Source organism: Pungitius pungitius, chromosome 5 (genome assembly GCF_949316345.1).
Source record: "Pungitius pungitius chromosome 5, fPunPun2.1, whole genome shotgun sequence".
Taxonomy (NCBI): domain Eukaryota; kingdom Metazoa; phylum Chordata; class Actinopteri; order Perciformes; family Gasterosteidae; genus Pungitius; species Pungitius pungitius.
Genome location: NC_084904.1, coordinates 3,127,657 through 3,144,135, shown reverse-complemented (window position 1 = coordinate 3,144,135; position 16,479 = coordinate 3,127,657). Strand labels below are relative to the sequence as shown.

The following is a 16,479-nucleotide window of genomic DNA, read 5'->3' as shown; positions in this document are numbered from 1 at the left end:
TTTCCCTCGTCAGCACATAGACTTAGACATAGCCGAGTGGGAGGTAGCGTCTCACAGCGGTGAGTGTGCCGGAGTGTCCCTGTGACTCTGAAACAGAGAGGCAAAGCCACTGGGGGACACAACACAACACCACTGACCCCCAATGGACAGTGGAGCCAGTTGCACCGATGCTCTATACTGCTCCACCAGGAGAGAATAAGGATGAGAAAAATAACTTCCAATAAATGATTAATAACAGATGTCAGAAGAGGACATAACAACAATAAAAAAAACACAAACAACTTCGCAAATCCTGAAAGACAAAAGTAGTGAGAATTCAAGAAAACGTTTCCACCGGAAGGAAATAAAACCAAGTGAATACACGGTCTCAGATGTTGTCTCATCATGATGATCATAATCATAAGAAAAGATAGCTCCACACTAATGGGCTGCACATTCGATTAACAAAACCTTGAGTGAAAGAACAGAACACAGCTCAGACAGGTATTTACTTTCATAATGGGAAGTGTGGGATCCATTAAAAATTGTTCAAATGTTATTGGACAGGAAATACAAATGAGGAAATCTTGCAGTAAGCAGGGGTGCTTTAATTCCTAATCAGTTTTTGTATAACAAAGTACATTTAGTACTGTACTGTTATTTTTTTTATAATATTCAGTTACATGGTGATGTCAGTGGTTGTACTTAAATGGAGGTTCCAAACACTTCCTCCACCACCATATATTAAAATATTTGTATGTCAGGATCACTTCAGTCTCATCCACCTCCATCCATCCATCCATCCATCCATCCAGGCGACCGACCACGACTCGGTAGGCTTCTCCCGGGGGGGGGGGGCGAGGGCGCTGGACGAATGCCTAAAGGGGGCGTGTGCATCATGCGGCCTGAGGGGCGGGGCCAGAGGTGGGTGTGTGTCTCTCAGCTGATGCGCGTATCAACCGACTCCATCATCAGCATCCGACGCTGACAGCGGTCGAAGACACCGTCCCTAATATTGCCGACCCGCAGTAACAACGCAGAATGATTCAGAGCCGACCGGCACTGACGTTGCTGTCCTCCGACAATATCCTTCATTGAGGCTGCCATCTTTCAAAACGCCGAAGCTGCAAAACAGTGAGTAGCCTTTGAGGATGGACCGCCGGGATGCTACGATCGGTAAATCAAAGCCACTGTCGTCAATGTCACTGACGCTGTGCATTTTAATCTGGACATTGGTCGTGTTTTTGCCTTTTTGATCCAGCGAGGGTCGTGCGTCCGCTTCTCGTCACGGGGCCTAGCGGGTAATTGTTCAGGAGCGCACTCGGTTCGGGGCTTGATGCGGCGGATGCTGCTAAAGCCGCCCTTACCGCCCAGGGATGCGGAGGGAGGAAGAAGGAGAAGAGGAAAAAAAGGGGGGAGAGAGAGAAGTGGGGGAGTCGTGAGGGGAGGGGATCGAGGCAGAGCAGCAGACAGACAGGCGGTGCATTTTACTACTACTACAATTCACCCAAGTGGAAGTAAGCCGAGACGGGGAGGTGCACGGGCATGACTGCGTCTCTGTCTGTCTGCCTGTCTGTCTGTCTGTCTGTCTGTCTGTCTGTCTGTCTGTCTGTCTGTCTGTCTGTCTGTCTGTCTGTCTGTCTATGCCAGGGAGAGACGTGCTACTGGGTGATTTCTGTGTAATACTACACGTTGGTGGTGACACATAAACAAAACGGCCTGTGTACAAAACCCTGGCCAAGCGTAGGCCTGCACCTATGGTACCTAGCACAACATCCCTGCAATCCCTCCTGCCTTTACCAAGTTTATGTATTCGGTTTTATTCATCTTCGGAGGCTGCAATTTGCGCAGAAGTTGAATTGCATTGCATTACACTGAGAAGTGTCTCTCTCTCGGGGCATTTTTTGTGTCTTTTTGTTGTTTTACCAGAATACAGTGAACAGAGGGAAATACATCAACCCCCCCCCCCCCCCATTTCCAGTTTGTTAGGTATACCGAGCTAAAGTTCTGTTGAATTGATTTCCATTGTGCTGATAATGGTTTTATATGTGGTCCACACCTTTCCTATCAATGAAACACCTCCCTGTATAACCAGGGACTGATAGGCCTGACCTCACATTCCCCCCCAGACCAGACTGTCACAGAAACCAACCAGCCTAAACTCTCGGTTTGCCTATGATTGTTTGGTTAAAAGATGAATACGCATAAGAATATATACAATATCAACTACAGTACAGTAAACTGTAATGGCATCATATCTTGTGCATTTTGACACAGGCCAGCTGTAACACGCAGTATAAAATTCAAAAGCACCACAACCACCACGCTGAGACCGTTTCAAGGAAAACTCAACATTTTAACGTTAGTGAGGGCAAGATGGATTGCAGGGTTGTTGTATTTGATTTCCTTAATTTGTACCTAGTAAACTGGCAACAGAGTGAATACTCAGAGGGTTGAACAGGAACAGGAACGCAGCCTCATGCAAACTCATACAACAGCATGTATTTTATAATGTTGAGATGCGAATATTAAGACCTCAAGAGATATTGACAAAGCTTTTTGGCCATAGTTTGGGGTATTTACCTTTTCACAATTATTGTGGTATTATTATCAGTTCAACACATCAAGCATTAAAGAGTGAAGCAGCACACACAAAAAAAAACAAATACCCTCCTCAAGTTCAATAATACTAATGGACACAAAATACAGTGTAATCTCTGTTTTGCACTGTATCTGTGCGTGACCTCTTTAACCAGCACCTTATTCAAGCACACAAACAAAATAGACAAAAATAACTCCCTGCGTACCTACAAAGTGTAAACATGATAATGTCATAAACCAGCCCTGTGATTTTATCATTCAGCTGAAGGACAGGTTTTATCTGTTTTATCTTATCCTTAACCTTACTTATGGCCTCATTATAACTTTTTCAGACGTGTCCGTCAGACCCGTCTCATTTGTGTCATGGTGGGAAGAACACGCGGCTCCTGTATGTGGGTTGTGATCTCTGCATTAGCTGTTATTGTATAACCAGTCATTATGCAATTATAATATTGTATAACCCCTCTCGTTTTTCTGTGTTCCTCTAGTGTGTGTGCCCCCACTACCTGCATTAGGTTGTGATGACCCACACTACTTCCAAATGTATCTGTCACCCTCCCCAATCCTGACTCCTAACCTCTAATCCCTGACCTTTGACCCCCACTATGGGCAGTGTTGGCAGTGGGGTGGCAGGAGAGCAGGAGTTTGCCATGAAGTCTGTGGGTACGAGGACCACCTTGCCAAGAGCCCCTCCTCTCTCTCGCCGTTGCCCTGCTGACCGCAGCTGCAGCGCAGAGCGACTGCCCCGCCCACCGGCGACTATATCAGACGGGACGGCTTCTAGTGATGAACGAGGGAGTGTTAGTATTGGGACTGGGACCTGTACCGGGACCGACCGGCCCACCGAAACAGCCTCCTCCACCAACACTGAGTGTACCATGGCGGCCCCGTCCAACAACAACCAGTTGGAGTGTGGAAACGGAGCAGGCCGGCGGGAGAGGGAGTGGGAGAGGGAGAGGGACAGGCAGCGCGAGAGGGGGAGAGACAGGGACCGGGACTGGGACCGAGAGCGGTTAGAGAGGGAGCGCGAGAGGGAGAGGAACCGGGAGAGGGAGCGTGATCGGGTGGAGAGGGAGAGGCTGGAGCGAGAGAGGGAGCGGGAGAGGGAGAGAGCCAGGGAGAGGGAACGGGAGAGAATAGAGAGGGAGAAGATAGAGAGGGAGAGGGAGCGAGAGAGGGAGCGGGAGAGGGAGAGGGAAAGGGAGAGGCTGGAGAACGAGAGGTCGGAGAGAGAGAGGGAGAGGGAAATACAGGCCGCAGGTCTAGACGCATGCGGGAACATTGTGGGACGAGGAGCCAACGAGAAGAGCAGCGTTGGCATGAGCCAACACCAGCACCAGCACCAGCACCAGCACAGAGAGATGGCAGCCGCCAGAGCTGAGGGTGAGAACAACCCGGGCAGCCACAACCCTCCCAACCACAACCCGCCCAAGATCCTGCCAGTGTCGGGGAAACTGGAGCAGGTACTTCAAGATTTAGGAGAGTGGCTTCCGACCTGGGGGTCGGCGCGCTCGAAGCGGGTGTAGCGTGGACGTAAGGGGTCATGAGATGATTAGGGAATACTGAAGAAACTCAATTCTGGTTCACAAAATGTTCTTTGTTTTGTTATTTAATCTTGTCTTATAGTTCAAATGTTTAGTTTTGAGTTTTACCTCTTCAGCCAAAGGTATTGTGAGGTTTCAGCACTAGCAGCAGAGTGGGTGAATCGTATTCAACTCCCTCCTAATTGTTTAAGTCTTCCTATTGCGCCTCCACAGCTCAGTGTGCATGCAAAAAGAGGAATGTGAGTCATGTTAGTTTGGGCTAAAATTACAGTATTTTGGGTAGATTGCCTCCTTTCACACAACAGGGCGTCTTTGTGGGCTACTAACACAAAGGGGAAAGTTCTTCTGGTCGCTTTATTTGGCCGTCACGTTACAAAGAGATCGTATGAAGGCCTAACCTAGACCTGATAAAAATCTAAAACCCAACCTCAAACACCTAATTAATGCCATCTAGCGTTTGCATGGATAGAATATAAAATACAACGATTGTGCTTTTATGCTTACCCAGCACAATGTAGAATTATAGCATTAAAACTTTCACTACAGTCTACTTCTCTCTGTTATTTTTCCGTCTCCATTCCTACCTCCTTCTCTGTCCCAGGCCATGCAGAACAACTCGGGCCTTGTTCGTCCCTCTGCCTTCAAGCCGGTGGTTCCCAAGAGCTTCCACTCCATGCAGAACCTGGTGGGCCAGGCAGGAGGAGCTGGGAGCGAGGGAAAGACTGAGGCAAGGAGTGAAGGGTTCAGTGAGAGCAGAGGAGGCAGGAGAGGCAGGGATGGAGCAGGAGCAGAAACAGGAGAGGTCCCAGAGGCCCTGCTCCTGGACCAGGACAGCCCAGTGAGGGTCAGCAGAACTGAGGGCGGGGGAAGCAGTATTGAAGTTGTTCAGGGAGGGATGTCTGACTCAGGGAGGAACTCCCTGACCAGCCTGCCCACTTATACGGGCTCGGGCTCCGGTTGCGGGCCCCCGGCAGTCCTGGGGCCTCTCAGTGCGTCCACCAGCCACATCAACAGATTGGGCATGGTTGGGGCGACTGCAGGGCTCGACAAGCTCGAAAAGCCTGGCTACCAGGTACGGCCATCACCCATACACCTGCTCGGTCTGCTTCAGAACGCGCCCCGCCGTCGGCAGCCTCTAATGTGTCGCCGCGTGGTCTCTTCCCGCAGAACGGGCTCAGCGCCTCGGACAGTGGCCGGTCGTCCTCGGGGAAGAGCTCCTCGTCCTACCAGAGGCTGAGCCACCTGAGTGACGCCCCAGCACCGCTGCGCCCCTCCCCCTCGTCCGACGACGTCATCCAGGACCTCGAGGACCGCTTGTGGGAGAAAGAGCAAGAGGTCAGAGGTCACTCAGACGCGTCTGACGTGCAGCTGCTTTGCAAGTTATTGGGTTTGAAAAAAGGGCAGGATACTTTTGAGCAATCATAGGATCAGTTCTGATGTTGAGAAGTTTGTTTGATAGCGCCACATTTTGCGCTCCGAGTTGGACTTCTTGTACTTCTGATCCACCAGGTGCAGCATATGCGCAGAAACCTGGACCAAAGTGAGGCCGCAATCATTCAGGTGTTTGAGGAGAAGCAACGTGTCTGGGAGAGACAGATGGACGAGCTGAGACAGAACTACGCTTCGCGTCTTCAGCAGGTGAACTCGCTGCATATTTCCACCCTCCAGGAAGTGGCCTCACTTTATTTTCCCCATTGTCTTTGTCGCCGAATCTCACTTAAGTTCTTCACTTGGATATTTCGGAGGCAAGTGCGGTGTCACCTGAAAAGGCTTTTTAAATCAAATCTATCCCAGACATACCACACTTTGTGGGGCATGGTAGGAACTACACACTCCGTGTGTGTACGTGTACGTGGAACATACATATGGAGACTGTTAAAACTGACAAAAGGCGTATGTACGCGTTGTCTGTAGGTTACCCGTCGTGCTCAGCGCTCCCAGACGGCCCTGCAGGCCCAGATAGGCCGTCTGTCCCAGGACAAGAGGAGGCTCCAGGAAGAGATGGCGGCTCTGTTGGCCCAGAGAGAGGAGCTGGAGAGAAAGTGTCTGGATTACAGGAAGGAGCAGGCTGACATCTTGCCTCGTCTGGAGGAGACCAAGTGGGAGGTGAGAGATGAGTGTATGACTCGGTGCGCTCGACCGGCTCGGTAAAATGTAATCAGGGTTCCATCGTGGTGGACTGAACAGTGGGGGATGAAGGTGTGTGTCAAGCCTCTCCGCTTTCATGCAATGCGAGAGGGAGCGCGTTCGGCTCAAATACGACTGAAAAACACGACTGAATACGGAAAACAAATGATGCTGCTCACCCACTCAATTGTTCTTCATGCGCCAGGTGTGTCAGAAGGCGGGAGAGATCTCCCTGCTGAAGCAGCAGCTGCGGGAGAGTCAGGCGGAAGTGACCCAGCGAGCCGGAGAGATGGTGGCCCTGAGAGGCCAGCTGAAGGAGCTCAATGCACAGCTGAGGGAGCGGGAGGAGACCATGCTGGGACTGAAGGACTCCTACAGCACCAAGAGCGTGGAGCTGGAGAAGTGTGAGGGAGAGCTGAGGAGGACTCTGTCAGAGGTGAGTTTCAATTACACTTGATTTAATACTCAGCGGGCTCCAAGAGGCAAAGGAAAACTCAAACAGGCTAATCATTTACGCACATTGACAATACATTGAAACTTTTTTCAAACGTAATGAAATCATTTCACAATTGGTAAGGTTAATTATCAGATTTCAGATTTATCACTTATCATATCATTCTCACTGTATGGTGACCACAATCTGTTCTTCAGCTATTTCTAAAAACAGTACACGTCATATATCACCCCAATAAGAGCATGAAACCTATGATGGCTTATGTTGAAGAGCGGTCAAAATAGAATTAACAACAAGGAAGGTTGCACCATTAAGAGACTTACTACTACACCTGGATTGTTGGGCATTTGCTCACTTAGAATCCTTGCAACAGATTTTGGTGCGGACAAATTGGGCAACATTATATATTATAGATGCAACATTATTTTCCCTTTGGGCTTAATGAGCTCATGAGCTCTCACCAATACAATATGTATAAATGGTGAATATTTCATCACTAAATAGGCACTACGTTTATAACCAATATTCTTCTCCTTTTCAAGTGGAATAAATGTATTTATAATCCCTTTTCTAGGGAAACTCCCAAGGGACACAGAAACCCAAGATTAATAAAACAAGTTATGGACCTTTGTAAGTTTAGATGTTAAAATGTAATAAAAATGTCATACAACTGCTTTAATATGCTCATTCCATTGGCTCAGATAATTGCGTTCCAGGATACATTAAGGCTCACTACTTTCTTTTGTCTCTCCTTATTCAAGCGACTGATGTCAGCGCATATATGTATATATGTTCCTTTCTACAGGTGTCCATCCTTAGAGAGAAGCTGGGTGTATTTGAAGCAGAGGTGCTCAGTTTAAAGCGGGCTCTGAATGAAGTGAGCAGAGGAGCAGAAGTTGTGGTGAGCCCCAATTTAGCTGCGGCGGGACTCTTGCCACCGTGGGGACTCGTCCACTGCCCACGAAATCCCACTGAGCCCTCAACCAACTCTCTCACCCCCACATCGGACACGCTGCTGAGTCTGCAGAGTGACGAAGCCAAAGCCCAAAGGCAGGAAGCTCAGAGGCAGGAGAGGCAGAAACGCGAAGAAGCTCAATGGCGCGACATGCAGCAGCGGCAGGATGCCCACATGCAGCAGGACATGCGAGTACGCCAGGATGCCCAAATCAGACCGGACGCCCAACTGCGCCAGGAGGCCCAGCTCCGCCAGGAGGCTCATCTCCGCCACGAAGCCCAACTGCGGCAAGAAGCGCAGCTGCGCCAAGAGGTGCAGCTCCGCCAGGAGGCCCACCTCCGTCAGGAGGCCCAGCTCTGCCACGAGGCCCAAATGCGCCAAGAGGCCCAGCTACGTCACGAGGCCCAACTCTGCCAGGAGGTGCAACTGCGTCAGGACGGCCACCAGCCACAGCGGGGCCAGGAGGGTCACTGGGACGAGGCCGGGGAGCTGCGCAGACAACTCGAGCAGCTGCAGGCCGCATTGCGGCTGGAGCGGCAGCAGCGGGAGCGCCAGGCCCTGAACTTCGACCACGAGCGACACACCTGGCAGGACGAGAAGGAGCGGGTTTTGAAATACCAGGCACAGCTGCAGCTTAGCTACGTGGAAACGCTGCAGAAGAACCAGGCTTTGGAAAAACGCATGACCCAGCTGGGAGCCAAACCCAACACGACGTCCACCACCACCACCATCACCACCACCACCACCACCTCCCCCACCTCCTCCAATTCTCCGCCCCCACCTGCGGCTCTCTCACCTCTGTCTCCTCAGACCCCACCCTCTCTGTCTGGCCCCATCGCCCTCACCATCTCCCCTCCCTGTGAAGACCAGAAGGGCCCTCCGTCCCTCCACCAGCTCGCCAATCCGTGGGCAGGACCCTCGCGCCTGGAGAGGATAGAGTCCACTGAGATATAAAGATGGATCCACGACGAACTGTGCAGTTTGGCCACAAGCCCACTCACTTCAGCGTACAGTTGAAAACATTTCAGTCTATAATAGAATAAATCAGTACAGTCTGACATACTGTTCAAAGAAACTAAAGACACCAAACAGCAACAGCAGCGACTCCATCATTATCGGTAACAAGCAGTTGAACTACGTTCAATCTATCGATGATCTTTCTCTCACGAGTTGCACACCACTACATCCTCCCTAATCAGTGTTCATGAGAAGTGTGCCACACTGATGGATGGCAGAAAACTAAATGTTAAATGACAATGTTTAGATGAGAGCACTAACACAGGGGCTCATTTCATGCCCATGCTAGAAAAGGACCAAGACAATCATGGATATTGTCAGAAATCATCAACCAGAACATTATGCGGTATTTATTCATTGTAAGTCTGTGTCACTGGTAATGTAAAAGTAGAAATAGTGGTCAGAGTGTGTGATGTTAACTTGCATTTTTGGCCAGAGAGCGCCTTACTACATTTTTTTCCAGCATGTATACGAGAATAATGCTCATGCTGGAAACGGATGGGGAAAAAAAGAATCAATTGTGTGATAAGCATTTTCAGTGCTTTAATTATAATATCAGCAAACCAGTTAGACAAAGTGATTACACATGGCTGGACAATTTCCTTTAAATACCAGCAGATTTTGCCGTCAAAGGTCACACAGACGGATTATTCTTGATTGAGTTTTCAAGGTGTTTCATGCGCAGGGTCCAACATGCATGACTCATTTAATTGCACCATCAAGACCAACAGAGTTTATATTTTCTACAAACTGAATGAAATAGATATGTTTAGTAGATTATCAAACCCAACTGAATATAGAATATGTTTATAGACATGGGAGAACCTGATTTGCCTTCTCAGCAGATCGTCTGCGGTGACTAACAACAAACACTAGAGGTCATCGGAGGGCTGTTGCTGTCAGCTCAAATTTCTTCTTATTGAACCGCAAGAAAAATGTGAATGGAAGTACACAATTGGAATTTAGTTATTATGATAATTGTGTCATTCACCTGGTGCATTTACAGCCAAGAGATCTGAGAAATCAGTCAGTATCCCCAAAGTTAAAAAGAAATTTATAGAATGTATGATATACTGGAAATAAATTATAATAATAGTTATAGAATGTGAATGTGTGTGTGTGTGTGTGTGTGTGTGCGTGGGAGAACGGCTGTGTGCATGTGTGTATACATATGAAAAGCTTCAGCTTATGAGATTGAGGATAGAGGGACTAGTGGCAATACAGCAAAGAAAGATATATTGAGAGCAAAGGTTTTTTTTGTTTGGCAGGGTGGTGGGAGGGAGGGAGGCATTTAAGTATACTAAGATGTACATAAAAGCTTAGTTTAAGGAGAGTGAAACTGGAAACGGGGGGGGAGTCTGCAACCTGGAAACTCTACTTTCTTCTGTATAGTTCCTTTAGACAAAGTAGGGGGATGGAAGGAAAAAAAAAATCTGAAAAATTGAACGTCTACGTCTTTTTAAGGGAGCATTCAGGCTAACTGCACTATGTAGTGTCCTACAACCGAGTTATGATGTACAGTAGACTCAGATGTGAATATCATGGCTTTTATATGTGTTGTTTTCGCAAGCATACAAAGATGTTTCTCAAGAAAATGAACTTATCTCTACAGTATTACATAGTATTATCAACTTTATTACTGTTATTATATTATTGTGAACTGACCAAGAATATGTGCCATTAGAGCTTTCCTTTATGTGTTTTTATTTAACTGTGTAGATAGCCGAACGGCCTATCATGATGGTGCAAACATAGCAACCCTGTCCAAAAATGATGTTCCTTTTGATGTGATAAATGTAGTTACAGTATTGCATTGTTTAGAGAACAAAATGCTACCAATTTTATACATGTTTTGGATTTATTGTTTGCATTTATGTTACTAGTATTGTTCTGGATTGATTAAAACCACACCTTTGTTAAAATTCAGCAGAACTAATAAAGATATGTGAATAATTCAGCACTTCTTGTCATTGAGAAAATTGGTTGTTCTGTGACTAAGGCTAAGCTTTGAAACGACTCCTCAGATTAAATGTTTTGAGTATATTTAAATACTTCAAATATTCTTTTTTTCGTTAAATATTTATTCGCGTTTTTTCGTCTAAGTTTGTCCCTTCTGTGTTTCCCTAGTTGTGCCGGCTATATTAACGTTAGCTAATGGCTTGTAGCTGTTAGCCACCAGCTAAAGTTGGGCAGAGGAGTCAAATTTAACGTGAAAACTGCCCAGTTTGTCCACGAACAAGCAAAGTAAGCTTTGTATGCTTTAGTTTACCAAACTAATGTTAACATTGTCTGTGTGTGTCAGTGTCGGAATTAGCCATCTTACCCGATATCATATTGCTAGCTGTTACGCTCAACGTTAATAGTGTATTTGAACGTACATTTACGTTACACGTATTTCAAAACCAGCTGTGGACGACGCTGCCCTTTAAATAAATAATGTAAATATAGATGTTAATATTTTCTACGTGTTGTTTATTGATAAGTTAGTAGGTCCAGAGCCTCCAACGTTATTCTGTAAAAACGCTGCAACAGTCTGTTTCTCTATCAAAATGTTACTCCGTAACTCAGTAATATTTTCTTATTTAACGTTAATACCTTGATAGCTTGTTTAGTTTGATCAATTAAGTGGCTGAATACATTTAAGAAACGTATTTAATGTGTAACGTAATACAGACTGAATCATATAAATTGGGTGATTTTTAATCAAACTATTCATTCTTTCCGCACTTATTCATTTATACTTATATATAATATAATATATATTCACAGCATAATATATATATAATTATTTGAATAACCGGTTATTCCAGAAAAGGTTGGATTATACTGTTTGGGGCATTTATTTTCCACAGCGAGATGCCGAAAACGCAAAGCTATTCCATTTGTGTTGGGGAAGTAATAAAGTAAAAGTAAACAAACACAGAAAAAGCCTCACATTTGAGAAGCTGCAAACACAAAATGTCATCTTAACGTTTTTAATCTGATCTGTGTTTGACCAATCAGCACTAACCTTAGTGGCAGCTAGTAGTTTATGGTCTTTGTTGAATTATAAATAATAGCTTGCCTTGTAGAACTAAAATTGTTGCTGCGTGCCATGAGGTCAAATGTTTTGTGTATTAAAAACAAAATGTGGTTAGTTGCTAATAAAGCTGCCTTGACCTATAAACTATATTTGTCACTCTACAATCTATTTATTTGTCCTCCCAGGTTGGAGAATATGGTTTTGAATCTCTGTCTGCCGGCCTTTCATACGACAGTTGAATGCAACAAGGTAACTTTTTGTCCGTGTACCTTCCTCAGGGTACTTTTACTCTTCGGGTCGACCATGGCGCGTGGATAATAGATGGCAACCGCAGGGTCGGTGGTTCAACCATCAACAAGGATAAAAAAAAAAAAAAATTGCTAGCGATTGAGGGTTCATACTGAAGATGGGAAAATAAAGAAGCAGAGGGACAAAGTGGTGTGTGGGCGACTGAATCATAGCTGACCTTGCTATGTTCTTTTTACCATGATAATCATTTCTCCTCACTAGAGATGACGGATGTTCATTGATATTTTAATTATTACCGTGCCTTTTTTCCATTGTCTTTATATTGTCAGCTCCCCACCATGTATTACAATAGAAAAATGACTTATTTTTTCAGCTGTGTGCAGATGGCTATGATGTCACAAACCTTTTGTCAGCCGACCCTGCTCTCCGGAGGCGGGGCTTCAAGCTGGAGTACTTCCTACGGCCACCTGTACAGGTAAGATGACGCTGTCATACTTTAATCAAGGTTTTTTTTACTTAACTTGGATACAGAGATTGTCAGGCAAAGCTCATGATAATATTTTTTACATGAGGTGCTTAACTCATTTTAAAGAATGTAATTAATCTTATTGCAGTTTCACCTTTATATTTAACTAACAAACCAATAGTGTAAGCACTCTTGTGGCTGAATGCAAAAGTCTCTATAAATTATAAACACATCCATACTGAATTGCTGAGAATCGTAGTTAGGATCTCTAGCAGTAATACATTAACCTTCTTTATGAATAATTCCTTTCAGGTGACGTTGACATTCGGCTTCCAGGTGGAGCTGTGCAGGGTGGATGTAGAGCTGTGGACCTGGGGTATGGACCGAGGGCAAGTTTGCAAGAGGCTGGAGATCAGCACCAGCTCTGATACGTTACCCACCCAGAATTCTTACATGGGCCACAAAGGTCATCAAATGAATGCAAAGGACCAGAAAACGAGTAGACCACAAGAGCATGCAGTTAAACACGGCCCGAGTAATGGCCAGCGGTGGGGACTTCAGGCCCAACAGTGGGGGGGGGAGGCCCCGGGCGAGCCTCGACAAGGGGGCCAGGCGTTCAAGTCAAACACCGCTGAGCCAGACTTCAAACTGGTCGGTCGGTGCGAACTCACCGAGGAGACCCAAGTCTGTTTCACTCGTCCAAATTTCACTTTCCGGCCCCCGTTTGTCTCCCCTCCGCCGCCGCGACCTCCGACCTCTCGTAAAGAGGAGCTGTGGAGTCGGGGACTGCTGTCGCTGGGCGCGGTGAGGCGACTCCGCGTGACCTTGCCATTCGGCGGCTCGGCGTCCGCTCTCGGCCTCAAGGCTTTGGCCGTGTGGGGACAACCTGCCCGCTGCTGCCCTGCAGAAGAGGTGGAGAGGATTAAAAGAGACCACGCAGCCAGCGAAAGCCACGTCCCGAGACCTGTGTTTTTGACCCCTTCTGGCAGCAGGAACAAACCAACGCAGCAAGCAGCTTCGTCACCATGGTATCTGTTTATGAAGCAGTCTAATCACGGTCACATCTTGCATGGTCGCTAATGATCTGTTTGGGTTTTTCTGCCTCCAGTAGTCTTTCCATCCCAGAAGACTTCCTGGACCAGATAACCCAGGAGGTGATGCTGCTGCCCATGCTGCTGCCCAGCGGAGTGTCAGTGGACAGCACCACGCTGGAGGAGCACCAGAAGAGCGAAGCCACCTGGGGGCGAGCCCCCAACGATCCCTTCACAGGCGTCCCGTTCACTTCCACCTCCCAGCCTCTCCCTAACCCCCAACTGAAAAGCCGCATCGACCGCTTCATACTGCAGAAAGGGATCATGAGGAGGGACGGGGCGGTGGGACGGCGAGGAGAGGGAGAAAATCCCCAGGCCTCAAGACTTGTGGCCTCCAAGGTAGACGGAGCGGCCCGGTACTCTCCCTGTCTCAGGGAGAGCTCCATAGACGACACCGCTATTCAATATAATGCTGGCGCCGGAAACGCAAGCAGGACGTTGCCATCCGATAACGGTAATCACACATTCGACTCCCAGCCTCTTACTATAGATGGTAAATCAGGGGAGGGGAGGAGAAAGAAACGCGAGTTGAGTGGACTGTGCAACGAATCATCCCAAGATTTGACAGCCGAGACGCAACTACGACCTCAAACAAAAAGGCCGAGAAATGACGGCGTTTCAGGTTGGTAAAACGTAATCTACGAGATTTGGATTTGAACCCCGCGCCCGCTGACCTATTTGTTGTGTCGACCTTCTACTCTTTTGCCATACAGCTTTACTCCCGAGCGGCAGCTCTCACGAGCAGCGTTTGTCCGCCAGTCTGGACGAGGCCCTCCTCTCCGCCCTGCAGGGGCGACCCTCCTTCACCTCCAACGTGGGTCAGCAGGGACGTGTCCGTCCCGAACCAGAACCACTGAACACTCCTCAGCAACGGCCGCCTGCAAGCGCTCCAAGCACGCTAACGGGTAGGGTTTAGGAACGTCCCGTTTGATCAAAACACGCTACCCTGTGTGCATGCAAAGCTGATGCTGCCTTTCCAGTTACAGAGGCTGTCAACGAATATTCTATATCTATAGTTGTTAAAAATAGATATTCGAATATGAAAATTAATATTCGAAAACACAACAGCGGCAGCAGCGGCACGTCTGTCTGCTTTGCAGGTGGCGCGCTACTGTACTGACTTTGTATTGCATGAATAAAATAGACTAGATCGGCTACAACAGTTTCATGCACTGGTTTGATTATTTGCCGTTTCATGCCAAGGAAAAGCTCCATGTTAAGCACAGCACAGCTGTCAAGGTCTGCGGTCTGGGTCATTAGTTCATTTACTTATTTTTACGTTTGTAATATGTTGTTGAACTTGTTGAGCTATACGTGAAGTTATGTCACGTTGTATGAATTTGTCCGCTGCAGAATCAGCGGCGGCTTTGCGCGCGTGACTTTCAGTCTGGACGTGACGTACGTCTCCTCCGTAGGAACCAGATATTCAAATGTGTGTGTTTTTTTTTTAAAGCGAATATTCATTTTTGAGCAATTTCGACAGCCCTAGTCTTAACGGCAAAATAAACGCAAATTAATGACTTAGTACTTTAGAAATGTGTCTCTGAGTTGCATCCATATAAACCCTTGATTCGTCTTCTCTCCCGTTGCTCTCCAGGCGGGGAGACGTGCTCGGCGTGCTCCTGCTCGGTGTCGGCCTTCTCTAAAGCTGCAGCAGCCATCTACCGTCTGAGCTGCGGCCACTTGCTGTGCCGTGACTGCGTGCGGACGGAATCCCAACCGCTGAACTCCGTCGCCACGTCGACATCGGGTCGCATCGCGTGTGTCGCCTGCAGGAGCCTGAGCGCACGCAGTGATGTCATTCGAGTGCACCACTGACGGCTTCTGTGTGCTGTGAAGAAATGAGGATTGCGTCGAAGGTGAAGTGAGGACGGTGTCTCCAATAAACCGCTTTGGGGAAGATAAAAAAAATAAATAAATAACATTTCAAAGCCGAGAATAACAGATCCCCCGTCCCTCATCTTCAGAGACTTTGCATCTTCACAGAGGTGTGGTCCTTTATGTTTAACACCTCTTGGATCATATGATGACGTCCTAAATAAATGCTGATTTGTCCAACAAACAATTTCCATGAAACTTCATTCCTCGCTTTGAACTCTTGCAACCATTTGGTTATTTTTGACGCATACGTTTCGTAAACTTCAAAACGGGCTGAGGATTATATTTCTTTGAATTTTCTTTGATTTGGGACGTCGCAAAATCAATGGTTTTTGATGTCCTCCGATGTAGAAAGAGAATCGATTAAAAGATTCTTGAACGTTGAAAATAATTTCCTGTTCGTCTTTCTCCTTTTCATCGAGCGATGAATCGTACAGTCGCAGCCTTGGATCTGCGGCCTTTGCAAACACCCCGGCTGAGTAGATGTGTTGAGGGGGCACAGAGAAAAGGTTGGTGGACAGTAGCAATAGGACCGAGGCATGAAAGTGGATTTCGAGCGGACCCAAGGCTGCGTGAGCATGGTAAATAAAGCACAATCATGCTCGGCTGTCCGCTCTTCCCTCCGTTTACCACGTTACACGCCCTCACAAGTCTAGAGTTTGTCTTCAGACAGTAGAAAAATAACGCCAACAAGGATTTCAGCGGACTGATAATGTACATATATTCCAGGTAATATTAAACTGCGTACGATTGTGTTTCTCAAGCAGTATGGGGACGCTGCATTTCTTCAAAGTTGCAATTTAATTAAGTTTACGACTGAATATTTTATATTTTATATTTCTCATGAGGTGCCTTGTCGGGGAAATACGTGCACAATGTCCAGGTCTTGTGCCCTCCTTGTCCACTTCCTCCAGGTCTTGTGCCCTCCTTGTCCACTTCCTCCAGGTCTTGTGCCCTCCTTGTCCACTTCCTCCAGGTCTTGTGCCCTCCTTGTCCACTTCCTCCAGGTCTTGTGCCCTCCTTGTCCACTTCCTCCAGGTCTTGTGCCCTCCTTGTCCACTTCCTCCAGGTCTTGTGCCCTCCTTGTCCACTTCTT

General features: G+C 47.2%; 2 protein-coding genes across 4 annotated transcripts; both read left to right on the top strand.

Moving 5' to 3' along the window:
- The first annotated feature begins 879 nt into the window (after positions 1 to 879).
- lzts3b (leucine zipper, putative tumor suppressor family member 3b) lies at positions 880 to 10,630 on the top strand. Of its 2 annotated transcripts, none has more exons than XM_062562246.1 (8): positions 880 to 1,113; positions 3,069 to 4,043; positions 4,726 to 5,196; positions 5,292 to 5,459; positions 5,634 to 5,762; positions 6,039 to 6,230; positions 6,457 to 6,687; positions 7,511 to 10,630. In XM_062562246.1, exons 2-8 carry the CDS (start codon positions 3,186 to 3,188, stop codon positions 8,612 to 8,614), a joined length of 3,153 nt encoding a protein of 1,050 aa, XP_062418230.1. In that variant the 5' UTR covers positions 880 to 1,113; positions 3,069 to 3,185; the 3' UTR covers positions 8,615 to 10,630. The 2 variants fall into 2 exon arrangements, with proteins under 2 accessions (XP_062418230.1, XP_062418231.1); XM_062562247.1 differs by having other exon boundaries at positions 881 to 1,113; positions 3,194 to 4,043.
- A 180-nt stretch (positions 10,631 to 10,810) lies between these two features.
- On the top strand, positions 10,811 to 16,103 carry ubox5 (U-box domain containing 5). Of its 2 annotated transcripts, none has more exons than XM_037483588.2 (7): positions 10,811 to 10,921; positions 11,885 to 11,948; positions 12,322 to 12,423; positions 12,727 to 13,442; positions 13,526 to 14,127; positions 14,219 to 14,410; positions 15,103 to 16,103. In XM_037483588.2, the coding sequence occupies exons 2-7, from the start codon at positions 11,895 to 11,897 to the stop codon at positions 15,321 to 15,323; spliced, it is 1,887 nt and encodes a 628-aa protein (XP_037339485.2). In that variant the 5' UTR covers positions 10,811 to 10,921; positions 11,885 to 11,894; the 3' UTR covers positions 15,324 to 16,103. The 2 variants fall into 2 exon arrangements, with proteins under 2 accessions (XP_037339485.2, XP_037339484.2); XM_037483587.2 differs by having other exon boundaries at positions 13,523 to 14,127; positions 15,103 to 16,101.
- The last annotated feature ends 376 nt before the right edge of the window (positions 16,104 to 16,479 follow it).

Bases quoted from the DNA above. Each gene is read 5' to 3' on its own strand.
- lzts3b (XM_062562246.1), top strand. From the start codon at position 3,186: ATGGGCAGTGTTGGCAGTGGGGTGGCAGGAGAGCAGGAGTTTGCCATG. The intron at 5,763-6,038 runs GTGAACTCGCTG...CGTTGTCTGTAG, and splicing joins ACGCTTCGCGTCTTCAGCAG to GTTACCCGTCGTGCTCAGCG. The intron at 6,231-6,456 runs GTGAGAGATGAG...TTCATGCGCCAG, and splicing joins TGGAGGAGACCAAGTGGGAG to GTGTGTCAGAAGGCGGGAGA.
- ubox5 (XM_037483587.2), top strand. From the start codon at position 11,895: ATGGTTTTGAATCTCTGTCTGCCGGCCTTTCATACGACAGTTGAATGC. The intron at 13,443-13,522 runs GTATCTGTTTAT...TTCTGCCTCCAG, and splicing joins CAAGCAGCTTCGTCACCATG to TAGTCTTTCCATCCCAGAAG. The intron at 14,128-14,218 runs GTTGGTAAAACG...TTTGCCATACAG, and splicing joins GAGAAATGACGGCGTTTCAG to CTTTACTCCCGAGCGGCAGC.